At 41.4% G+C, this 26,304-nt stretch overlaps 1 protein-coding gene across 6 annotated transcripts; it reads right to left on the reverse strand.

Annotated features, from left to right (window-relative positions):
- Positions 1–26,094, reverse strand: tbc1d4 (TBC1 domain family, member 4). 6 transcript variants are annotated; one of them, XM_067515171.1, is made up of 23 exons: positions 25,102–26,094; positions 19,494–19,622; positions 19,178–19,409; positions 18,331–18,575; positions 17,233–17,322; positions 16,694–16,798; positions 16,418–16,550; positions 16,204–16,295; positions 15,946–16,056; positions 15,454–15,576; positions 14,826–14,885; positions 12,813–13,027; positions 12,203–12,346; positions 9,292–9,446; positions 8,141–8,350; positions 6,593–6,754; positions 6,313–6,471; positions 5,948–6,048; positions 5,716–5,859; positions 4,455–4,614; positions 4,106–4,275; positions 3,228–3,404; positions 1–2,587 (listed from the first exon to the last, which is right to left on the reverse strand). In XM_067515171.1, the coding sequence occupies exons 1-23, from the start codon at positions 25,507–25,509 to the stop codon at positions 2,357–2,359; spliced, it is 3,756 nt and encodes a 1,251-aa protein (XP_067371272.1). In that variant the 5' UTR covers positions 25,510–26,094; the 3' UTR covers positions 1–2,356. The 6 variants fall into 6 exon arrangements, with proteins under 6 accessions (XP_067371272.1, XP_067371271.1, XP_067371273.1 ...); XM_067515170.1 differs by having other exon boundaries at positions 12,813–13,030; XM_067515172.1 differs by lacking the exon at positions 12,203–12,346 and having other exon boundaries at positions 12,813–13,030.
- Between the last annotated feature and the right edge of the window lie 210 nt (positions 26,095–26,304).

Consider the following 26,304-nt stretch of genomic DNA (forward strand, 5'->3'; position numbering starts at 1 on the left):
TACAAGGCAGGGTAAGGTTTTATTGAAGAGTTCATGACAGTTTCTTTGCTTTTGTGTAGCCCTCGTGTTGACAGTCTTTTCTTCAAACACAGTGATAAAAGCACGTTTTAGCAGTCAGGATTGAAATAAAGACCCTTCACTGCCTTCAAAAACAAACAAAATGGTCTCGTTTCTCTGATTAATGGAGAATACAGGCCATCAATAACATTTGGCACCACTTAATAAGCTGCAGAGAAATAAACAAGTAAACAAGTCTGCTAATGTTGCACAGGATTTTGGGCAAATTCATTCATTTCCCATTCATTCGTTCTTGAAAAACATCCACCTCTTTGGTTCAATTGTCAATATCTAAGATAAAATAGCACAAGTCTGCAAAACACAGGCAATAGAGTCAGGAAAGAAGTGTAGGCCTGTATCCTTTGACAGATCCAAAAATGAGTTATTTAATATATTTCACTTTCTGAGCTACTGAGGCTACTATTTGTCTATTATTTATGAGAAGGTTGGTGCAGATCTTTACAACATCAACTCAATTAGCATAAGTACATTTTACCCTGACAGGGAATGTAAGGCTGGATTTATCAACCAATCAAACATTGTGTGCATTAACTCCTGTAACTTAGAAAAGTGCTTTGGGTATATGCAAATACACAGGTTTTTGAAACATAATGCAGCAGATATAGCGACTTGGAACTGGAGCTGGAGAATAAAAACTTTACACTGAAATAGACAAATGTGTCACCACATCTCATCACCAAGGACAGGAAGACTGACAAATACTGTAACTAAAGTTTTTTTCTTTTTCTTTGACAAACATTACCTTGGTTTTAATGTGCAGGTGGTTTATGAAAGCAGAGACGAGCCCAGTCAAGTCCTGGACTGTTATGCTTTCCATCAGAACCTGCAATGGTGAGTCAGACACGGAGGTGGGAACAAACAAAACTAAGGAGAGAGCCAGGGACAGCCTTTGAACTAATGTGAACTGTCTGCCCATACAATCAGCAAGTTCACTGCAAAGCTTGTGTGTGTGTGTGAGTTTTTTTTTATATATATTTTATATATATAAAAGATATACACACATACATGCTGTATATGTTATTATACAGCAGTTATTCTTCTTAATTCTTATTTCCTCTGCAATCTTTCCACTTACCTAAACACTTGCGTGCCACTGCAAACACAGAATTTGGACATGTGACTAACAGCAGTACAACTGCAGATATGTGCAGTCTTTAAACCTTGAGCCATGCAACACAATCGGATCCTAGTCTGATGTGGTTTGTTATGTCAAATCTTTGGCAGACAAAAACAAAATGTTACATATACTTTCAGAAGTGATTTACATTCAGATTGCTGCTCCACCTTTTCTGCTTTTCGGTGCCTCCGGAGGAGTGTGAACTCTGCCACAGTGTCTGAACTCGGTGCTAAAACGAAACAACGCGGTCAGTCACACAGGAAACTAAAAAGGCAGACAACCTTACTTCCTGCTAGAGCTCTGGAAGAAAACGCTTCCTCCTTAAAAGCAGCAAGTGTAAGCACTAAAGATCTCATGTGAAGGCAGTGGTGTGGTGCTGGTGATGGAGATGAGCAACGACATATCTGCTAAAAATTAAAGCCTAATATGGCAAACTTCCACCCAGATGTGAAAAACAGAATATTATTGCATTGACCTTTGGAGAGAAATTACATCTACAAACATGTCAAGTGAACAGAAATACTAAACAAAGCAAAGCGAATAGCCTGAGAAAGACTTCCCACCACAACAGTTCCAAAAAGCAAAAACAATGGGGTGGCAACTCCAGGATTATGCACACTGTTAATGGCTATAACGTGAACCTGAGGTCCAGAGGATTGTTTGCCCACAGGCATCTTCAGTTCAGTGCCTTTGTGGTGCTACTGAGACTGGTAGTGAATACATCAAGGCATTGCTTTAAAAGATTTGCAGAGGCAGACACAATTCTCACTTGTGTCAACTTAGAAAGGATCCCCACGATTACTAAAAGATCGAGATAGGGAAGGATGTGCATCTTGATTTCACCTTCAAACTGGCAGTGTAACAGACGACAGAGTACAACAGCTTTGATGCACTGATGGAGCCCTCTGCTTGCTAATACGGTATAACTGAAACCATCCTCCCATCACTCTATTATCTGCTGACAAATATCACGTAGATATTTCCTGTACAGTCTGCACGTCTCAAGTTCAGACATTTCACATTTACAAGGCGCTGCCACTCTTGTGCAGCAGTACAACAATAGCCGTGGAGCTCAGCAGCCTTGCAGTAAAGCAGTCCCCATTTGTTCACTTCTGTTTCTGTCTGTGCATCGGCCCAGAGCAGTCAGCCCCCTGGTTACCATCAGGGCTTCTTGGCTGCAGTTTTGGTTTTCCCGTTGGGTCCTGTTTTGATCTGGGTCATCTCCACATCTGTCAGGGCGTCACAGGGAAGGCACGAGCGCATGCGTTCAATGGTCTTCTGGTAAGCTGCCCTCTCCTGCTCCAGAGAGCGAATCATGTGCTTCATTTTGCTCTCCCGAGAAAGGAAGTTCTCCACGCTCGTCTCCAATGTCTGAATCTTCTGCCGTGCCGCCTGGGGGACACAGACATCATGCCTCAGTAAATACAGGGTACAATACAAAGAGACATCTGGAAGGAGGGTAGGTGAAAAGGCACAGGAGCTATAAGAACTATGAGTAAACACTGCTTTTGTTTTTGTGGATCATATTCTACAATTTCACACGTAAAGTGTAAAATAAGCCGATCATTTAATAAAACATGATTGTAGTTCATAGAGAGCCAGTGCTTTGTATCAATTAGTTAAAGTTTGTAGTACCAGTTATCCAACTCTGTGATTCCGATTACAGTGAACAACATTTTATTTTCATGACAAGAAGCTCAGTAATACTTGAGCTTCATTAATATGAGAATCATCAGGTGGGACTTTACAAGGCCTGCTGCACAGATTCACATGACACAATTAAAAGAGTACTTAGAGAACAAGAAACATTCAATTCCTTTGTTTTTCTATAGTAACCAGTATGTTTTAATTGATGTTTTAGTGCCATCTATGGGCAGTCTGAGACACAACCAGCAGCAACACGATAACACGAGCCCATAACCTCCTACATGTCTATATAGATGTTCCCTCAATAGGGCTTTATGAAAAGTGATTCAGGGAAGAAGGGTGGTGTAGCAGAGTAAAATGTAGGATTGATGCTTCTCTTCCTTACTTGAAGCTTTTCCAGTAGGTCCATGTTCTGTTTTTTTAACTGTGCATTTGTCTTCTCGAGTTTGTCCAGACGGTCAGAGTCATCAGGCAGCGACCCAACGTCCAACATCTCATCCTGGAGGACATGGTACTCCACCTCGTATGCATGCAGCTGCTTGGAGATGTCCATCTCCATTACCTGGTAAAGACAGGTTAGATAGTGATGCCTTCAACTGGTGAGTCATTATGAAAACTGAGATTAGTCTGTATGTAGAGGGGAAACGATAACTGTGGTTCTACTGAGCATTTATGTTAACAAATGTCTAGTAAAGACAAAACACATCAGTGACCCACATTCCTTCATTACATTGTTACTGTAAATAACCACCACTGCACCAAATATACAGGTCAAAATGGCTCGGAAATGCGCCATTCATACCTGCTTGTAACAATAAACTACAATAGACTGAGGTCAGCCCTTTGTTAGCCCTTATAGAGCTGGGTGACACCTATGGGCTGGGGGAACTGGAACTACTGAACTGGAAAACTTTCAGCAGACTATTGTGACATAATGGAATAGGTTGAAGTAGGACTGAAAATCTGTTTTTGTTTTAATGGCTGTAACTAATCATTTGCAATGAAAAACTGTACTGTGAGAAAGAAATGTTCACTGCTTGATCTTAGTACTTGATCAACAACAACACAAATATTTGTCTGGTGTTACATTGTAATAAATAAGTAACACTAGGGCATTAATGCAGCCCTTAATGCATGTTCCACCATCACACATATTGAAAAGCTTTTAACCATTCATGCAATATGCATTACATTTACGTGGACCATTGCACTAAATTATCTGGAATCATGGGACTGTATCTTGTATAGCTTCTCTTTCTATACCTTTGCAATGGTCTGCTCCATCTGCGTTTGAGTGAGCGTTGGAAGTGTGGTTTTCAGATAGTGCACAATACTCTCAAAGCTGTCGCACTCCACTATCTCCCCCTCATGGCTGCTCAGCAGACACAGGGCAACTTTAAAGATCACCTCAGTCCCCTGGACAAAAACAAAATCTGAAAGAGAAAATTAGAAATGAATAAATAAACACAGAAATAGAAACATTATTGCTACACACTCACACACACCATCTTTGAACTGTATTAATAACATCCTCTTTTGAAGATACTATGTCACTTGAGCAAATATGAGAGCCTTTATAAAACAAACAAACAAACAAATAAAAAGGTTGTACCAAAGATGCGGGACACAAAGCCGAGGGGGAACTGTGAAGCAAAGAGAGTGAGAAACCATGGGGCTGCATAGAGGCTTGGGCAGATCTCGTGCTCCTCGAAGTGATTGTACAACTCACGGTGGTAGTCGTGCAATAGTCTGGAAAGCTGGTACATTTGAATCTGGGAAAAAAAAATTTAAAAAAGCACACATAGAGATTAAAACACACGTCTTAACATGCTTTGAAAGAAAAACAGGTATTTCTTGATCTGCAGTAGACAGAGTATCAGAGGACAAATGAAAAATGACTAGCTGTCAATGAACCATTGCCCAATCAGAGAACTCCTCAACTTTTACCACTGTTTTAGAGACTTGCTCAGACATGCGTCAAAGCCAACAAGCTGCACTACCCCCGTAAATAATACATTACAGTGAACTGGACAACTTTTACAGTGAAATGCACAGCAGACAGAAAAGAGAAGCAGAAGTTAGCTAAAATTAGATTGTTATCAGTCCTACAATTTCCTGACAGAACAACAAGCAATACTATTACCTCTCTGCGATCAACCGCAGCACAAAGAAAACTCCTCTTTCTTTTAAAAATATCTGCATTAGTCTTTAAAGATCATGTCGAGAGAACAAACAGGTCACAGCTCGGCTAAATAGTTACCTGGTGCAGATTAAACATTACCACGCCTGCTGATGTAGTTACTCCTGCGAGGTCAGCTGATGTTTAACCGAAGCTAACAGAGCAGGCATCCAGGTGTGGCTTGAATAAAAGGTGGAGACACTTGACAACTCTTTGCTGTTGCTAACTAGTAAGCCACATGTGTGGGAGGCAGCTGGGCTTTGCGCAGCAGGCAAGAGAACAGCTACAGGCTGAATTTACACTGAGAGTCCACTGTTAATGATACTTGCATTCTGTTTCTGACTAGTCAGAAACATATGTATTCAGTAACTTTTACATTTAAAAAGTCTTTGTGGGAGCTATAGTTATATAATACGTTATTCTCAACGTGTATTTTGGTGATAGGACACATTCCTGGTGAAAGCTGATGCCATCTATTTATTGAATTTTGATCTGGGTTCTATACACTGCTGTCGACCACAGCATCTCTTCGGCACCACCACTGGGGGTGCCAAAGAGATGCTGTGCGATGCGTTGCACCGTATGTCGCATGATATGTAGAGGTTTCTGCTGCTAAATCATGCTATGCAATAATTAAGTTTTGCTCTAATAACATGTTAGACAGTCCCCTCTATCTATTTATTAATGTACTGACCTGCAGAGAGACCATGTCAGGTCTGTACTGCCGCCTGATGCCGAGGTCGTACATCAGGAACTTCAACATGTCAAAGGCCTGCTCCTCGCTCATGTGCAGCAGCAACACTCCAGCCACAAAGCTGATACCTTGACAGTAGCCAACCTGTGTGGCACAAACAAAGATGACATTCCCCCCACTGTGGCCTTACAGTGTTGCACTATAGGGGAAGGAAACAGGATTACATTAGTACCTCTGTATCCAGCAGAGAGTAGGCTTTCAGGAGGTTGTACAGGGAAAGCTGCCCTGCGCCCAGCTGGGCTGAGAAGTACTGGTGGGTGGGGAAGGTCCGGCCTGAAGAGAGAGACACAACTAACATTTACATCCCAATATTTATGGCTTGGGTGACTTTATAGCAACAGAAAAGGACGCACGCTGTAACGAATTGTAAATGTTGTAATTTTTTAATCCAAATATCAAACAACCACAACTAGTAATAAATTATATTTATAGAGCAGCTGAGGCTGAAGATTCATTTCTTTCTTTGTATGAATCATCCTGTATAATTATGTGAGGTCTAACATTTGACAGCAACCCTCTTCACAACTGTGTACACACCTAGATCCACCAGGATGGCGTGCTGTTGTGCCGTGAGCTGTTTCAGCAGGTCGTGGTAGGGGGTGTCCGGGGCGAGCTGACGCTGAGGCAATCTGTGACGCAGCCGATGCTGATGGAATAGGAGCAACCAAATCTCTCCGCGCCTGCTCTTGGGAACCCCTGCACACATAGTGGAGATTTACAAATGATTACAAGTATTTTAGTTGTAGATACACAATGCAGGGAACTGTCTTCACTACTGCTGTTTTCGTTTGGTTACACACACACCCAGATCTCTCACCTTGGCAGAGCGCACGATAAATCTCCTCCTTGTCTTGTGGGAGTGTCGTTCTGCCTGGGGCTACCAGTTTTCTCTCCCACAGTGCCTGTGCATCTTTGGAACACTGACCCACTTCCTGGTAGTTCAGCTTCATCTTGCGGATGTGCAGCTCATCTCTGCTCGCTGCAACACAATCACCAGAATAAAAAAAGATTAACAAGAGCACATTCAACATTTTGTTGATAAAAATTCTCTTGTCAAAGCAGAAATTTTATGCACAAAAGGTGGCTATGAAAGAAAAGTACAAAGCCTTTCTGTTGTTTGCTTTTGTAAAGCAGAATGCAGGTCATTAAAAGATGTCCGATTTAAGTGTGGATGTAGCCCCTCACACCATGTCACTAGTTACCATGGAAATCCTACTGCATAAACATAAGCCATTATACCCAAAGTAATAAAAATAAATAAATACATTATGCTGAAGTCGTGGAGAAGGTACAAGACAGTAGGACGAAGGACAAAAGAAAAAAACAAAAGAACACCATACAGTATGATGGTGGTCCTTGAACATGCAAAAAAAATGAGCGGAATTAAATGAATACAATGACCAACAGCCCAAATCATGCAAACCATCTGCATTGAACCCAAAGGATCATTTTGTATTGCTTACCTTCTATTGAAAATGGTTATTCACAGTAAGGTCCTCACACCAGCATTGGTGTCACAATAACACACAAAGGGGAAAAAACGTGTTGGTATAATAAAATGTAAAAGCTGCAAGGCTATAGAAAATAATGTTCTCCTACTTTTAATGTTAGTTGGTGTTGGTTGTTCATAGTTTGAGCTTGACTTGCATAAAAATGACACCTACTATGATCTTGACAAGGTGGGGTTTATTTTATGTCACTCAGGAGACAGGAGAAAGATTATCTGCATTTAAAGGCTTGGACCTGTTTTTGCACTGTTGGTGCAGAACTAGTTTCATGCTCCTTAACCTACTGAGAGCAGATATTGTTACCTGCATGTGTTGAGATGAGATGTGTGTTAATTTGCAACAGCAACACGTTTTTACTGTTAATATAACCATGCTTCACAATCCGAAACCAATTTTACTCAATATAAACAGAATGACATTTTCCAACTCGCAAGCTTTGGAACCCTGTCCACCGTGATAAAACTACAGTTAGGCACAAGACTATAAGTGTTATAGTGTGAAGGAAGGACTAAGAGTAAAATGTTGATGGCAGGTTGGGGAAATATGACAGGAGAGGAAGATTTCGTATATATTTAAAAGTGGCAAAAATACATCTTTACAGGGAGATAAAAACTAAATATTACCCAGTGTTAACAGCCCCATGACAAATTATAAATCCCCCCAGTGTCTGCAGACATAAAATACACAAAACTACTAAAACCAATGAATGATCTAGCATCTTCAAAACGACCAACATCAAGTTCTTCATATTTGCCACTGACGTAACCCAAAAAAAATAAAAAAAATAAAAAAAATAAAAATAAAAAGGATTCTTTGACTTTTTAGACTTTATTTGCACAGTAGTGACTAGCACTCACCCTCAAGTCTCTGGTTCTCTTTCTCCATGCGCAGCAGCAAAATCTGCTGGTGGATGGCAGTCTTCCAGAGGGCCCGGTAGTCAGCCCGTGTCTTCTTAGGCCTTTCCCCAGACAGGGAGTCACCTGATGGCAGCAGGCACCCTAAAGGGTCCAGACCTGAGTCCAGTGTGCGAGGAGAGAGAGGCAACAGCTCCCGGGTATCATAATGTTCTAAAACACAAGAGCCAAATTATTATTATTATTATTTTTTTTTTAAGTGGAGAACATATTTTAAATCACAATTTTTTTTATATGCACAATTAAACTACTCCGTGCAACTACAGAACCTTTAAGCATTTTTTACAGCATAATTATTGTACAGTTTAATCTTACAACTCTCACCAAGCATATTTCCTGCAGCAGCTGTTGTTACCAAAAAAACAACAACTGATAAGCCATTTGTAACACTAACTGCTCAGCACTGAAAAGACATAACAGACAAAAATACAATTGCAACTAGCTGGTGAAGAAATTTCAAAGAGTCTGGTTTTGTTTTTTTGGAGCAGGTTGAGTCTAATTCACGTACTAACTTTAACTTGTTAAAGAAGCGTGTACAAGACTCTTAATAACAACCTGTAATTGGGATGTAAGAGGACTTGTGTTTTACAAAAACAAAACTAGGCAGTTATAATTCAAACACTGCAACATTTCTCTCTGCATCCCTACTTGTAGATTTATCTTGAGGTTTACAAAGCAACATTTACACAGCATTCAGAACATGTTGTGCTCCCTTGAAATAAGAAAGCAGAAACAAGAGAACACTAAGCTAAAGGCGATAAACTGGCCATGGGAAAAGGCAGCAGGATCCCTTATACAAGCTTCTTTATCAGTGTTCATCTCACAAGAATGAAATGGGAAAATAACTCTCTTTTCAAACCTTTTTGCTTGCATGGAATTTGAAAGTCAAAAGAGAAGTTTTGCAAAATTAATTTTACATGAGAATCAAATGTCCCCTCCTCCTTGTGATAATTATCAGTGCACTTGTGGATTATTCAGAGCTTATTGTGTTGTGCATCTTGTTGTGCCTTGCCTGAACTTTCAGATGCTTATTTTTTTATTTATTTTTTTAATATATATATATATATATATATTTTTTTTTTTTAAAATCAGACCTGGATGCTGCATGGATGCAGAAGGCTTGTTCATAGGCGAAGCAACCCTCATGAATATCTTCTGTCTCCAGGAGATCCTTCGTGGTGTCCAAGGGAGACCACTCAATGAGTCACTGCTGCAGCCAGACAACGTCCTCCGCCTGCCTTCTCCATTGCTACAAAAGAAGACAGCAGCGTCACAGACACCTAATAAATCAGTCAGTGTCATCTTACACCAACACCCTTCAGCACTCTTTTAAAAATGCAGACACACACCCACACATCTAACCTTCACAACAACACAGGAAACCTTATATGAGCTTCTCATTAAGAAAAACAGTTAAAGGTACTGATAAAGAAAACATTTGCCAGGCATGGCAATATCCATGTTAATAAAGCTGCACTTCACACTTAGTATGTAGAATAACACAAACAGCCACTCTCGAGGTTCATGCACATGTGTTTGATGTCTAGAAAAGAACGCGCTTTCATTAGTGCGGGAGAAAACTTAACTTAAAGAGCTGCTGGATGACTGAACAATGTAATGTGGCCAGTGGTGGACGAAATAGACCGATTTTTTACTTAGGTAAAAAAGGAGCCATATTACAATGTAGATATACTTTGTTACAATTAAAAGGTTCTGCAGTCAAAATGTTACTTAAGTATAAAAACACTTGAATCACCAAAAGGAGTGGATTTGTTTATGCAGAATTTCTCTCTTCACATCAATACATATGATATTAATGGATCATAATTAATGATGCACGTGTTCATCCTTTTAATGTTGCAGCCTGTAATGATGGTTTGCGCTGAATCTAATAAGTTATTTTAATTACTTTTATGCACTTCTGAGTAGCTTGTAAAATTCACACTACAGATCAAAAAAATTTGTTACTGTATTTTGTATTACTAAGCAGATTCTGAAAAGTAACTAGTAACTACACTGATCATCCACAACTATAACACCATCTGGTGGTTCTAATATTAATATACATTTTTATATATGAAAAATGAACTAATAAATGCTGATGTATCATTATAGAGGTTAAGTACAGTTCAGCACATAATGTGGTTTCAATCAGCTCTATCTTTACCATCAGTGATCTTTCACCGCACATTTGATCGATTACTGCAAGTTTTGCCATAATTACCATAATCAGGATTGTTAAAAATACATTGCCGCCTCAGTGAAGGACTTTTAAGTTTGTACTCCATGTAAAATGTAGGTTATTTGCCGAGTATACTTATAGTAAAACATTTCCAACTGAAAGGTAGTAATTATGAAACAGCAGAAAATGAACATGCTAAAGACAAATAGAAAAACTCTACTTAAGCAAATCTATTTAATTGCTTTACATCACTGCATGGGCTTGAAACTCTGCCATCATTATAGAAGAAGGTGTGTACAAACACTGCCTGGAAAGGTAAATGAGATACTAGGTAAATATATCAGGAGATCAACTCATACTAAATGCATTAGAGTACACGGCCTTGTAGACCTTGTGTTTGCCAATGAATCTAAACTCAATAACTCATGTCAACAAACTCAAACAGCAAACAGAAAGTGAAATGTCATACTTAGAAATGTTTTCAAACTTTTTTTGTGTCACTGAAAACTTTGGTCAAGTGCGATCTTTTTGCTTTAAATAGGTCTTTAACTTGACTGTAGTCCTCTGGCTAAATTATTGAAATAATTGGACATGGCTGATAGACGTCTCACAACTGATTGTTTTGGAGGACAAAAACTAAGGAGGACAATAAGCAACGTCTTGCTTAATGTTCTCTCTTGTCGAGTCTCTTCTCACTTTCGGCCCTTCATCCAAATATTTTCTCTTGCACTGAGCAGACAAATGAAATGTTACACATTTGTCATGTGTATGTACAAATAAATATGTGGAAATGCTGGGAACTACTCTGGTTAATTTAAAGACAACAACTATTTCTGCAAGTGAAAACCCAGACTGGAAGGGAAATTAAAATTGTGAGCACTGCATACACATAAATAAACCCAATCTGTTGCATGTTAATGTAAAATCTTGTCCTGGAATTACTGAAGAGGTTTCAAATTAGTTCATGAATTCTTTATTCTCATTGAAGATTCCTTGGAAGCTGCAGTTTGGTCAGCATACAAATGTCTCTGATCATGTGGGCAATGAATAACAGGAAGTGACCTTGGATTGAGACAAATGTGACTGAGAAGGCTATTTTGCTCATACAGCTTGTTATAGCTATTCACATTTAACATATTTTAATTCCTTGCTTGTCATATCCACAGTTTTACTGCCAATCCGATCACAGAGAAAGTCACCAGCGTAAAGTTCCTTCACAGTGCAAAAGAAAGCAAACCTTGTCTTCTGAATGTCCCCCTTATGCGTCAACATGAGTAACGTGTGCTAAACAAACTTCTCTTGATACTTTTGTTGCATTATCAGTGCAGATGAAAAAAATAAAAATTAAAATTAAAAAAAAAAAGGAAGAAAGCTCCCAGTGGAAATGACATTTCACATTGGTCTGCTCCAGTGAAAATTACTGGAATTCTTTTCCATGCTAAGGCATGACCAGAATATGTAATCGCACAAGTGTAAAATGCAGTCAATATCTGGCCATGCAAAAAAAGTTTCAAGTTCATGCAAATATAACAACAGAGGGGTGTATCAGCAGGAAGAGGGCAAGTCCTGCTGCAGAGAGGATAGGGAAAAAGACAAAGAGCTGGAAAGTAATAGAAAGTTACACGAATAAAAAGTTGCTGACAGGAAAAGGCTACAAAGATACAGGGACAAAAAAAGCTGGATGTTAAAAAGTTTGGACAGCCAACATTAATGCAGCTACTGCCATCCCCAGCCAAGAACAGTTCATCGTTCCCACCCACAAGAACCTGACCGCTAGATTTTTGTAGGTCTTAGCAGGGGTCTCTGTAAGCAACCCCTCTCACCTCTTTAGGCCCCCACTGTCTGCCAGGGAGCCCAGCGAGCCCTGGTAAAAGCTTTTCAGGAAAGTGGGAGCAGAGAAGGAGGGGGAGAGGCTGAAGGAGGACTCGCTCTCCGAAACGCTGCGTGTTCTCAAGACAGCCACGGGACTGGGAGAACCAAACATGAAATGGCCACAAATGGAAAACAAACATTACACAAAAGAAAGGCCTTCTGATGGGAGCACAGAAAAACATCGAGGGACACATGAGGGATCAAAAGAGCAACAGGAAACTTGTGATGCTATTGTTCAAGGATAGTGGAACAGAAGGTGAGGAGATTTAGGGTTGATCAAAGTGCTGCAAATAGATAACATTGTGTGTACATACATCAAAGGTCAGCTAAATATTTACTTAGCATTTAACAGATTAAAAGAGAAGCAACAGGTTCTGGTTTTTAAGCAAAGTTAGCATTAGCCAATTCTTGAAACAAATTAAAATCTTCAGTACAATTCACCCAGCAGAACAGTAACACTTGCAACTTGACTAAGGAGATGCATATCCTGCATTGGTCATTCCTTTGTTCCAAAGGTCCGAAACCAGAAATCGAGTGATTCATGGATGAGTTGTGAGTTACCTGCCCTGCAGCAGTTCCGGGTTAACCGACTGTTGTCTGTGCAGCGGAGCGTGTTTGCTCTGGCCCGTCGGCTGACCTTCAAAGGAGATACGTTTCTTCACAGGTGGATGGCTGAAGGTGTGGGCGCGCCTGCGGAACTGCAGGCTGGCTTCCGGGTCGTCGTCAGGGAAAGCAGGAGGGGAACCTGGAGGCGAGTGACCAGGAGATTCTTCATCCTGCTGAGAGGGGAGCAAAATTTGAAAGGGAGAAAGAGGTCAGTGCTTGCGTAAAACCCTGTAACAAGAATGTACATTTGAAAGATTGTATACCTAGTTTTATTTTAGCGTAGATGGATTTTCTGAATTTGAAACAATGACAGAATGGTAACGTTACATACCTAATCCCTTTACAAATTCCTCTAAAATTCTGACTATAACTGTGAAGGTCATTGACCTGGTTAAAAGCAGGATAATGGATAATCAAACCTAATGTGTTTAGAAGTCAAAGCACACACGGCAAGTAGTTCTATTTCAAACGGCACAGCCCAAAGCCGAATGAAACACTCAATGACTCAAGTTACAGCCTTTGCACTCACCTAGCCAATGAAACCCCACAGCAAGACTCATTCCAAATTCAACTTTCCACTCAACACTTTTAGGCTGAGTGTAGCCTCATGCCTGCTGGTACAACTCCCACATCTATTGTATTCTAATGGCCAATGTCCTGTGACACACAGCATCACACACTATTGGTGGGGAGGGCCCTGGTGACTCCACTCCACATGTCAACCCTCCAATCTCCTCCCATCATACTTTACAGATGTCCCTCTCCAAGCTATGAGGTGACAGGTGAAAACCAAGTGATATTTGTGCTGCTTCTGTAAATATGCACAGAAAAATATTTCAAAAAGTGCAACAGCAAGTGCAATCTAATGAAATTGCGAGGACTGCAAAACGTGTCTGTTCATATGTTGCACCCGTGTAAATAATTGCAGATATCACTCTCAGCTGAGGGCCTTAATTGTGATTTATATAAATAAGGAAACAGTGAAACGATAAAGTAGCTCTGATCTTGTGCAGTTCTGTGTCCTGTGACAGGACTAAGAAGAGGAAACCAGGACAGCCATGGCTCAGCAGATGAATAACTGTACTTCCTGACTTGGATTTCCTGCTTGTCAAACCATCAGCATCCTGACACATTCCCCAGAGGACCACTTGCAGACTTCATCACAGGGCAAACAACTTACTTTTGATTGTCAGGAATATAAGAAATGTGTGGTGGGAAGGCTCAAGTAAGCCTTGAATAACACCAGATCCTGCTTGGAAACACTGACACACGGCATGGAAATGTTAATTCTGCCTAGCAACAGTCTTTGAAATACACAAATTACTTACAAAATCAACATTATTTGCACTTTCTCTGTCATCACTATGAGTGAGCAGCTCAGTGAACTCTCCCATCACTTGAAGGCTGATTTGAATTATTTCCCTCACTTGGCTGTGGATTCTAGTTCCCAGTAAATATGTCATGAGATGACTGATGCAACATGGAGAAGTCTTACTAGAAAGGGCCTCCACGGAATGCACACACCAAAGACTGATTACGTGTCTTAGTGAGCATTACAGCAAGTTGAAAATCTGTATAATGCCGTTTGTGCACTAAATCACTTTGACTACACCCTCACTCTACATTCTGCACAGCAGTGACAAAGCAGAGGTGACAGCCCCAAATGGTTCGCTGACAGCTTTGTAACAGACTCCCTGCTGCACTGTTCTGTCATTAGACCACTGTAGCTTCATGATGAAATTATGCAGGCACTAATGCAGAGGAGAATCACATGAGAAGAGATTGTTGGCAGTCTCCAGCTACTGATCCTGATGAAATTGAAATCATGCTTGTTACACTCTTCCCTTTTAGAGGACAGCGCTAGAATATAACATGTTTATAAAAACCCACTGAGCTAAAAGTGAGAACTCCCAGAGCCCCCTGAGTGCAGCTCTGCAAATTCTCGGGTTCTTCCTCAAGGACACTTACTCTTTCAAAACTGCTAATGCTTCCCATGCTTCCCAAGCGGCCTCGCATTCGGCTGGCACCCTGTTGGCAGATGTGACAAAACATGGATAGTTCAAGAAATACAAGCGGGTGAAAAATGATTCGTACAAATTTGGCAAAGAAAATGGTACTGTCAGGGCAATAGTAAGAGATTGACCAGAAATAAATCAAAGAGAGACCTAGATGGCAAAAAATGACAAGGACACATTTCCTGACTTGATAACATTTACAGTGTCATTGTTGAGCAAAGTCTGAGACAAGAGCAGATGTCAGCCGAGGCCTCAGGATGCTCAGATCCTTATACTAAGGAATTATTTTGCTGTCTGACTGGCAGATATGGGTCAATCCAAATCCCCTGGATGACAATGACACACAAACAGCAACTGATACAAAGACTGAGCAAGGAGACACGTAAAGGTAGACAGCACAGTGGCCATATTGTCTCAGGGGTGGCAAAATTAAGAGGCAGAGGCAAAGATAAACGTAGAGAGAGAGGAAACAATGAAGATAATATAACAACAGGAAACTGCATAAAAGATAGAACATAAGGCTGACAGGGAAAGGGGTTTAAAAAAACTAAACAAAAAACTAACTCTTTGTTCAGACTCACCCTTGAAAAGATGTTCTCAAGAGAGCTGGTGAGGGAGGTGCGTGCTTTATTCTTGAAAATATCGAGCTTGAAGCGACTGGTGGCGGCGGTGCCATCGCCTGCTGCTGAGCTGTTCGCCGCATTCTGACAGATTACAACAACGGACAAAAGAACAACCATCAGTGAAGTTATTAATAAATGCGACTGCAGTCACTTTAATAATAAGCCTGAGCAGCTGGACGAATGGTCAAGAGATCATGTGCTAAATTATCTGCTAGTCTTCGTATAATAAATTAATTATCGAAAGACTTTACAGTTTGAAAGGATGTTAAAAGGTCTTTAAAAACCATTTAAGGCTTTCGCACTATCCTGTAGGATTTTGATCTCAGTGATTAGTGTCCAAGAGGGAATCTGCAAGAGACTGATCTCTGTACTTGAGTGATAGAAAATAAAGTGTTGCAGTAAATATTTTAGGTCTGTGATTTTTGTTCCATCATTAAAAGTGTTACGTACCTGAGGGGCTTCTCCAATGTGAAGATGGGACTTTTGTTTGGATTCACAGATCTGTCTTAGATGGAGAATCACCAGCTCATTCTCCTCTTGGTCTGAACCCGGCTTCAACCTCTGCAGACATAAACACACTAACACTTAACAACTAAGATGGAAACAAAGACGGCTTTGAAGAAGACGATGTAGCATCTGCATATTTAAATGCAGTTTCTGGCAATCAGCAAAAAATACTTTAATTTTTCCGGCAGAGCCACACGTTACCTGCACTCGCTCAAAAATCCCAGCCTGCTCATTGTCAGTCAGCTGGGACAGATATTTTTGGATGGCTATTTTGGCTCTGGGTGGATAGAGACCTAGAAAAAGCAGAAAAAAAAAACAAGTGCTTCTTTATCTTGCTCTAACTCAGAGAAACAGGCCAGGCATCAATATATTCATGGGAAGTGCTGGATGGGTGACAGGAATCCACGTGGCTTACCTTCAATCCGCTCACAGAGCTTGTGCAGGTCATGCATTGGACAGGCTTCACATAGTTGAATCTGGGTCTTGTTGCTCTGTAAGGCAGCTGCTGTAGTGAAGGCCTGTTTCAGGGTCAGCATTACCTCATCCACCTGACAAAGAGAGTCAAATGCGACGAGACAGGCGTAAACACAAACAGAAAGACAACAGAGAGGCATAAAAAGGTCAAAATAAAAAAAATTGTGTCAAGAGAAAATCTGAACTAATTTTCATTTATACATTTTGTTTAACTCACCAGGGACTCACTTGCACACTGGAAAATATAGCACATATACTGATTGGGACCTGACTCTGACTGGTCCCGACAAATGAATCCAAAATGGTCGGTCTGCTTGATGCCCTGTGACAAAGTCAAAGACAATCAGGAAAATAAAGTAAAGCTCAGCAAGGAAATCCCATTTTTACCCCTCTCTTTATTCAATCCAGCCGCACAAATGCAACTGCAATGAAGCACAGCACAAGTCGTTGACACCATAATGGCTCTTGACAATCTTCATTCCAGTGAAATGACCACTTTACTCATACTAGACAGTGCATTATGTTTGTAGAAGACATCCATTTAAAGAAACTGGAGTCCAGCACCCCAAAGAAAAGGAACATATCTCTACATCACTGATAAGAATGTCATAAATTAAATGTCAGGCACTAATGCACTGGATCCTCAGAGAAAAAAATATATAACACAAGTCTGAGCTTATTCTCTGGTTCAGACTCCAGCAAAAACACATCTTAGAGTCTTTTATCGTAAAGCCAGCAAGTAAACACAATACCCACCTGACAGCAGGATGAGATATCTTTGAAGTTCTTCTCCAGCACCACTGTTTTAGTGTCTGGACTTATGAGGTTTACTTCAAAACGCCCGACCTGCAAAAGACACAAGCATGCAGTGATCGGACAGGTTCCTGAAAGAACACAAACAGATGCATAAAAGTGCCAGCACAAACTTATCACGCTGTTTGTGGATCATGGATGTAAAAGGATCTCAGTCAAGTAACTCAGGACTTAGACTAGGAGTATTTTGAGACAAGTCTGCACCTATGATTTTTCCCATAATGGACTATTACATTATATCCTATTTAGCACTGTGCTTCACTTTTTAAAAATTAACATGGCAAGTGGCTCACTCTGCAGCCCGAAAGCTTTTCATTAAGGAGTAACACTGAGTTCCCAAACTGTGCTCAGGAGTTAAAGCCTCTTTAACCAAAGCTGTGAATAAGTGACACTATAGAGTAACTACCAGTCACATGCACATAAAAATGATTTGCAGTAGCAAGACGCTCTGAGGCTGAGCTCAATGCATCAAGCTGACAAACAGCGATGAAGCCGGCAAGCATTTGGTTTGGTGGTGACACATCAAGCTGTTCAAGACGAATTATGACTTGATGGTAGAAATTGGAAAAAAAAAACAAAACAAAACAAAAAAAACATCCATCTGTCTAATGTATAAATGATTATATTTAAAGTTCTTCCCATAAACCAAGCACACTGTAAAACTCTGGCGTAAATCCAAAGAGAATAAAACATTATTAAGCCTCAGTACAACTGTAACTGTATGTTGTTTATGTATACCTCTCTCATAGAGAGTACTCATGCCCTTCGGTTTACTGCAAATGACTGTAATTGAATTGCAATAGATCCCCTTAGCCATAGCCAGGCACCTAAATGCATCCTAAGCCACAGGTTTAAACGAGAGAAAATTGCTGTTTCGATACAAGTGCATACAAACAGCAGACTAAGTCCCCACAGTCAGCTAGAGTCTGAGATAAGAGATCTCTGAGCCACGTAAGCTCATTCTGAAACCAAGATATCAACAAAAGTACAGCTAATATACTTTCCGCAGAAATCAACTGCACGTTTCTTTATTAAAGTTACCTGAAAGAGCATGGTGCGGTTCTTGTCGGCATCAGAAGGCTGAACATTGTTAGGGGCGCTTGCATGTCTGCGCCGTGTGGGACCCATCATGACACCTTCCCCTGGCTTCCTCTGCAGACTCCCTGCCAGGCTGCTGCAACGTGTACGAAACTCTTGAGGCTCCTCAAATCCTGAGTCCTCCAGGATACACTCGGGGAAGGCTCCCCGCAGGCTGCTTTGACTGGCATTACTGGACAGGGCTTTACCTGCACCACACACACACAGTAAAGATGCACTGAACCTGGTTTTAAGTCTGCTTCATAACAGTCCAGTGCTTCTATGAACACCCCTAATGCTAATACAGGACTTGAAAAGATCCTCCTAATTTAAGTAATGTGATATCACAGTGGGAGCAGACTCAACATTGCTCGTTCCCCAAGCAGAAAATTTGAAATTTTAAGATACCATAAAATCCCTGCGGAGCTATAGTTCAGTACTTTGACAGCACACTTGCATTAACCTTAATTCAACCCCCAAAAAAAGGTTTATGTTGTTTTTTTCAATCATACCAGCAATTTAAAGAGTTGGCCAGAGACACTGCTAGAACTGACAGATATAATAGAAATGCTTTTGTTCACCAGTGTATGAAGTGAATGAAAGTTGAACAGTCGATCTGCCACTCTATAACTAAAACCTGCATGCGTGTCATGCAAAAATAAAATTATTTGACAGGCCTAGCAACAGTAACCAAGAGATTAGTTGGCTGATTTAGCCTTGGCTTTCTGTTTTCACTATAGCTGTGTTCATGTGCCTTATCTCAGACACATCTTTTCCTAATACTTAACTGAGATAAGCCCTTTGCTTATACCTGCAGTCATGTCCTCCACCCTAGGAACTCCAAGGTCTTCTGTACTCTCATTCAAAACAGATGACAACGGGTCTCCTTCTATACCGATGAGGAACTCCACGGGGGCGCTCTCGGTAGACCCACGCTGCCCGTTAAGCATCCGCAGGCGCTTGCGCTCAACCTCATGCTGGCGGAACTTATCAATGCAATCATCAATGAGGGTGGATGGAGCCTTCTTGTGGCCTACTGTCACCTGGTGAAAGTTTCAAACCCAACAGTATTCATTCAATGCCTTTGGTAAATTAAAACCAAATATTTGCAACATTTTTATTTTTACCTTGCCACAGTAAAGCACTTCAAACTTCTGGGAGTTGTAAAAGGCTTCATCCACTTCCTGTTTGGGTTTGGCATCTTCCTTTAGAACTGATTTGGACACCTGGCGAATACTGCTGATTACTTCAGGGACCTGTTAGGCATGAGATGAGAGCAGAGCAAAGGGATATGATGAATAGGAAGACATCAAAAAAGGATAATCATAACAAAACAGAAAAGAAAGGGAAGTGGAGCCCAAAGCCAGAGGAGATTTTAGCCGCTGCTCGTCCTAAAACTGAACAACGCGAGAGCACTGAGGTAGACACATCATTAATTTATAGAATGATGTGTTGTGGCATTGTTTTTTGTGATTGTCAAGTTAAACTTGAAAGATAAATACAAGTAAAAAGCCCAAATAAAATAGTCTCTGCAGCTTACCACATATTAGCAGATGTCAATGCAGAACAAGTAAATGTATGCTTAGATTATTGTCCCAGTTCTTTACCCAAGGTTGGAATCACTTCATCTTGCAACTTTAAATAACTCAAGGATAAAAAAACAGCATGAAAATTAGAACTAACACAAGCTAGTTGACAAACAGACAGTACAAACACTGAAACGGTGTCAGAAGCAGGCAAGGAGCCAGGGAACACCCACGGCTCTGTAGACCAGAAGACAAAGAGGGCTGGAAGAAATCAGAAACTTGAAGGTCACTGAGCCCATTTCAGCTCCACCTTGTTAAACACTGGAACCATTTTCAGGTCCTGCAGGGACAGCCTGGGCCATCAAGGCATAAATGTGTTGGTAGCTTTCAGGCAACCACGTAAAACCAAACGAATGTTACATGTGTGCAAGCAAATTCCTTAAGCATTACTTGACAATATAAAAGCCTTTACTCTTGAGATCCCTTTTACAGTCAACCCGGGAGGAATCTGAAGTCAGAGAGTAGTGAATCACTGCTGCTCTGAAATCTTGGCAGACAGTTGTCTAAAGAAGGGAGAGTGCATAGAAACAGTGTCACAGCCAAGGTCGACCAAAACTCTGGGTTTAAGACGAACAATGAGCACTAAAACAAACACTGGCTCTGCACACTGCTCACATCTCCTATTGTATTTGATAAACGCACAGTCTGACCTGTTGAGCAAATATATGTATAATGTACTAGGGAGGGAAGTTACATAACAAAATAAATCAAGTCTTATTTCAGGAAAAAGCAAGAGAATGGGAAGACAAGTTTCGGACAAAGTCGGTCCCTGCTTCTCAGAGAAGTTCATTTTCGAGATGGACAGAGATCCAATACTTGTCTGCAGTATTGCTTCTGTGTCTACGTGAGCTATTTTAAAGTCCTGTTTTCGGAGTGCCTCCCTTCCCATGGTTTGAGCGGAGCCTGGCTGGTAACAGAGGCTTGTATTGAGAGGCAGGCAGTGGAGGTGGTTGGTCAAACATACTCGGCCTCCTTTTCACGTTGCTTGACTTTACTTTCCAGGAACCGAATAAGACTTTCACAGAATCATTTGGGAGAACAGGTGACCTTAAGATGTCTAAACAAGTGTTTGCATATAGGGCACAGTGTTGACGCTACATGGTCAAGGTAATTCAGAGGCCATGAGACTCACAGCCGCACCAGCTGGCCTGTCCTTTGCCACAGAGGGAAAAATTTCAGCAATGTCTTAAGATTTAAGAGAACAGCTGAAATATACATGAGTGAGATGACACCACAGCCCCATTTGACCTGATAAATTATTTGTAGTCTACCCAATACAGAGCCAGAAAAATGTGCTCACTGACTGGGTGGATACAGGCACAGACAGGCAAAATGCTGTTAGGGAACAGAGGAAAGCCGTGTGTTTTCCAGTGGAAATCTATTCAAACACATCTCCCTCTCCACATGTTCTTCAAGCAGGGTTTTACATTTAACCTTTACCCATCCCATGTTTTATCAAATAATATCAGTGACACTGCTTGTGAGCTAAAGCCTGTCTACATAAACGGCAGTAGCCGAGCACAGCTTTAGGGCTTAGGGGAAAACAAACACGAGGATTGTTCTCTCCAAGCTGAGTCCCGAGCCCTCTCATGGGTCGTGGGTCATGTCAAACCTTCACACAACAGAGCCCAATAATATTTGGTCAAACACCAACTGGCAGGTAGTTCTGTCACATTTTCACTTCATCATTGCGCTAAAGCACTAGGAAAGAATAAGGGCCTGCCACAGGATCTGTGAATAGACTTGCTCTAGAGACACAAGGGTTATCACCAATACCAGATACGAGGGTCAATATGAGATAAGAACGGAAACCGACAGCCAGTGACTTGTGGAAGATAAGTTCCCCTGTCCAGACCAGAAGCAGTACAAGAGTATGCATGTTTTAGGTTTATAGTAATCAAAAGTAAAGTAAATAAAAGACAAAATTATGTAATTTGTCCAACTTTAACTAAGCTGGTGTGTTTGCATTTGTGTGGTTTAATCTCACTAGCTATTGGCACTAAAGCAACTTATTGTTTGTACAGGAGCTACATGTCACTACAGCTGCTGTGTAACCTCCCAGTCTTTTTTTTTTTTTTTTTTTTTTTAACTTTCCATGTGCCTGGGGACAATCTTGGCGCCTAAGAATAACTAAGTTCAACTCAAAACAAAGCAAGACAAAAGATTTTCCGTCACCTTAACACAGAGAAGGAGCTCATATCATAACCGGAAATCACACTGTGTGAAGAAACCCGGTAAAGAAAGGTAGCTTTTCCTTCTATACACAACAAATAAAATATCTGTTCAAAGCCATTAAAATACAGTCAGCCAAAGAAGGACAGAGTTAATCTGTAAAGTGACGAAGGACATTGAGTTTTCCACTAGTTTAGTCTCGCACTCTGCCTACAATCAAACAGTAACTTTCTTTAATCGTGTTATTTTAGCTGATAAACCAATGTGTTACAGCCCACAGAGAAAACCAACAGCAAAAACAAGAAACAGATGACTCTGACAGTCTCAAGTGATAATATGAGAGTAAACACAGGCAGCAGTTTTTCTTGAACCGTGGTGCGCAACAGCATATGAATAAATGCAATCCATTTTTGAAAGCCAGATAAGAATCTATGGCCTTTACATTCTCGCTTAGCAAGAAATGTGATCGTGTTAACAGACAGAAACTGTGCCACGTTGCCTGCCCCTGGCAAACAAATGTTCGGTACAGGTGCAACACGGAACAAGCTTATCAACAACTCACAGTGTGAAAGAATGGAAAAGTGCATGTTTAGTTTGGATGTTGTTATATAATACAGGCGGATTTAAAAAAAGACTTCTGTGTTTTGTAAAGCTTGTAAATAGCAGCCAAGGACCTTTATCCTAACTTGGCAATGGAGCGAATGAAGGCTTCCCGGGTTCAGCTCTCCAGTGTGTCACACTGTCACTGCATGTCAGCGAATGGTTACTAGCACAAGTCAGCAGAGTGTCCGCACAGTCAGAGCTTCTGTGGTGCAGCTCCATGTAAGAGCAGAGGTGGAAAACACTGATTTGTGGTTTACACTGTGCAGGCTCAGACTGTACATTACTGGCTTGACAATGGTACAACTGAGTTGAGCTGGCTTGCAATTCAGTTTGTGCCTGCTGCTGACGCAAAAGAGCTGTATAAGGTTACAATCAAACTCTAGACGATGTTTACGTCAGTGTTTGATCTGTTTCCGATCAAGTGCAGAAACAAAAGAGTGAGCTTCAATCATTACAGCTACCATTTACATTTCATTGCAGCTATAGTACAAAGCCGCCTACTAACCCTTTTTCTATAATATGATCCTACAGGAGAGCTGCTCTTGCATTTCAAGTCCAGGAAGTCTAACTACTTTTAGGTACACACCTTACAAACAAAAGCACACACACAATGGCATAGTCCATGGTTTTATGTATACACCCACTATGTTTTGTTAGCAAATTTCTGAAAAATAAAGATAAACTAAGTATTAGTAGTAGTAATAAGTATTTCTAGACATGCAAACAAAGAAAAACAAACAAACAAAAAAACTGTACTTGAATCAGCTTCTCTGCTCTTGAAGACACTCAGTTGTGTGTGTGTGTGTGATTTGATTTTAACCTTTCACATCCTACTGATGGATGCCAGGGGCCTTCCCTCAGACTTTGCACAATGCGCAGTGTCATGTCTCCTGCTAAGAATAGATTTGAAATCATGTCTGTGATCTAAAAATAAAGAACTATTTTATTATGTCTACAAACTGAGTTATGACAAACAGTAGCACGAAACAAATCCATGTCGTTATAACGTGGGATACCTGATAATGCTAACTGCAGCATCTGTAGATTGCCACATGAATTCTGCATGGTCCATCTTACACAGCGCTACTGCATCCCGCTGGCTGCTAAAGTTGTTTTTGTGGCGTAATAATACTGAGTCTCAAACGATCGAAATGCCTTTCTGACTTCTGCAAACGCATGGATCCCAGCAGAGAAGCCAGACGCCTCGAAAGTGTTTGCCTCTAGCACGCTGCCTCTTCTGCTATCAAGTTTCACCAGCAGAAAAACAGCCTTCTCCGGCCCTGCACATAACACACGAAACTCGATACGGTGCAGCCCTATTATACACGACCAAAAAACGTGAGCCTCCCTGTGTGCGAACAGGATTTGCGATGGTGTCCTGGTTTATTGGGGGAAACACACATTACATGAGCAAGTGCAAGACTTCAGCTTGTGTTACAGCAGGTGAAGAATCCTGTTGACACAACCCCAAACCGCATGATTCATATATACTGTAAACACAAAAACATGTATTAGGCACTTATTCCAGTTCACTTCAACTAAACACACAGATCAGTGTCCCACTGAGCCTAACACCCACAATTTGAACTTATCTGCATCTTTAAAGACCAAAAAGCGTGACTGCACATCATCTTTAAACAATGACTCCCACGTTCCTGATTTCTGACTTTTTACCACATTTCGGTTTATTACTCAAGACTGGCATGCTGATCAGCATGTAAATGTGCTGACTCCATATCGTGCTTGTTGTTTCCACACAACAGCCTGATTCCCTAAAGAGCAAAGCACAGAGATGGATTAATTTTGCCAAAAAAAAAAATCCAGGGGGTTCAGTTGATCATCCTCACTGACTCGTGGCCTAAATACTTAATACCAAACAAACATGTTTGGACCACTGACTGATCAACTGTGTGTCTTGTGTGTGTGTGTGTGTGTTTGACATTAAAAGGTGCAATTGCAATCTGAATGTTTAATTCAGGCTTTGCAGGACATTTTCTTTGTTTTAGCTGTAAAGGTAAATATAGATGGGTGGACCTCACTGTGAGTCCTTATATGATAACAGATTGTATGATAACAGACAAGTCAGTGTAAAGCATGGATGGATTACTGAACGGGCCTACTTAGGCCAGTCAAATGGGGAAGAGAAGTGAGGAGGGACATGGGCCAGAGAAACAAACTGTTTGTCCAAAAGCAAACAGGCTTTAAAATGACCCCTTTTCTCATAATCCCGCCTTAGTAACAATCCAGAAACAGGGTTAATATTATGGTGTTAATATGTGGTGCTCATGTTTTCACTATCCTATCTGATGTCCTTTGCTGCTTCTCGCAAAACTTTTGTGTCATATGGTAAGTGTTGACAGCTGGACAGGCTTACCTGGTTGGGGTCACATGCCTTAAAGACATGACAGGACATCTCGGACTCGGGGTTGTCCGGCTGGCCCCGCAGCAGATAGGCAAAATAGGTGAGGTCATTGCTGTTGTGAATGAAGCGGGAGATGAGCTGTGCTTTGTGCTCAAAAATGAAAACTGACGCGTTGCTGCTGCTGGAGGGGACGCATCGGACGAAGGGGGGGTTGAGGACGAGCTGAACTTCTCGTGCCTGCACCACGGGGCCGCCGTCGCCTCGCTCACTCTTCCTGCGGATCTCTGCCACCAGCCACGGGAGCATGGGCAGGGTGGTCCGCATGTCCAACGTGGACCAGCCGATGTAACTCAGGGCGAACCTCCTTTCTGCCTTCGGGGGACTGTTCTCCGTCTCCGCCTGACTCTCCATGTCGAGCATGCACACTTTGGGAGCTCGGCGACAGCTTTGAGGGACTAAAGACTACTTTGAAAAACAACGGGGATGCACCATTCCCATGCGCAGTTGCAACAGTTTTTATGTCCACATCCACAGGTAAAGTTTATACGGCGAAGCGTTTCGCTGCATGCACAACATGTGCTCTCGCTGCCGACCAGCTGCCGACTCCTCCTGCAAATCCGAATCAAAAGCTTTCCGATGGGAACGTTTTTTTCAGGGATTTTTAAATAAATCTACTTTTATGGTCATGCATTTGTAGTTTGCTTCGTCCAATGTTTGCATGGGCAGTGAGTCAAACGCTAAACAGCCCTGTCCTGTCCCAGCCAAGCCTGCTTGCTAAAACGTGGCTTTGGTTTGCTCCTGTGTAAACACAAGTCGCCCAGAGAAATGTGATTTCCTTAGACGCGCTGCATGTTGCTCCTAAACGCTAAACGACTTGCGCAGTTTAACAGTCGCTTCTCTTAAATGACACTTGATTTGAGCGTAGCTTTCCCTGTCGCGTATTTCTCAACTGTATAAAATAAATCAATTCATTGCTTGATGCCGTCTCTCCCGACTAAGATCATTTCTTCCACAACGCCTTGGGGGAGGAGTGGCTGCGCGCATAGGCAACCCGCCCAACCAGCCCATGTGCTTGGGGAGTGGGCGGCGCCGCTGCGTGAGACGTGCAGGACGGGGCTCCACCTTTCCCCACTGTGCACAAGGACGAGAAAGCTCTTCCATGGTAGTGCTCCTTAATACATTCATGGTAGAAAAGCGTTTGCTATTCCCCATGTC

The sequence above is a fragment of the Channa argus genome, chromosome 9, assembly GCF_033026475.1.
Source record: "Channa argus isolate prfri chromosome 9, Channa argus male v1.0, whole genome shotgun sequence".
NCBI lineage: Eukaryota > Metazoa > Chordata > Actinopteri > Anabantiformes > Channidae > Channa > Channa argus.

Coding starts and splice junctions, on each gene's coding strand:
- tbc1d4 (XM_067515170.1), bottom strand. CDS start 25,509: ATGCTCGACATGGAGAGTCAGGCGGAGACGGAGAACAGTCCCCCGAAG. Junction 5,860..5,947: donor ACTCTCTGCTGGATACAGAG/GTACTAATGTAA, acceptor TGTGCCACACAG/GTTGGCTACTGTCAAGGTAT. Junction 2,588..3,227: donor ACCTACTGGAAAAGCTTCAA/GTAAGGAAGAGA, acceptor TGTGTCCCCCAG/GCGGCACGGCAGAAGATTCA.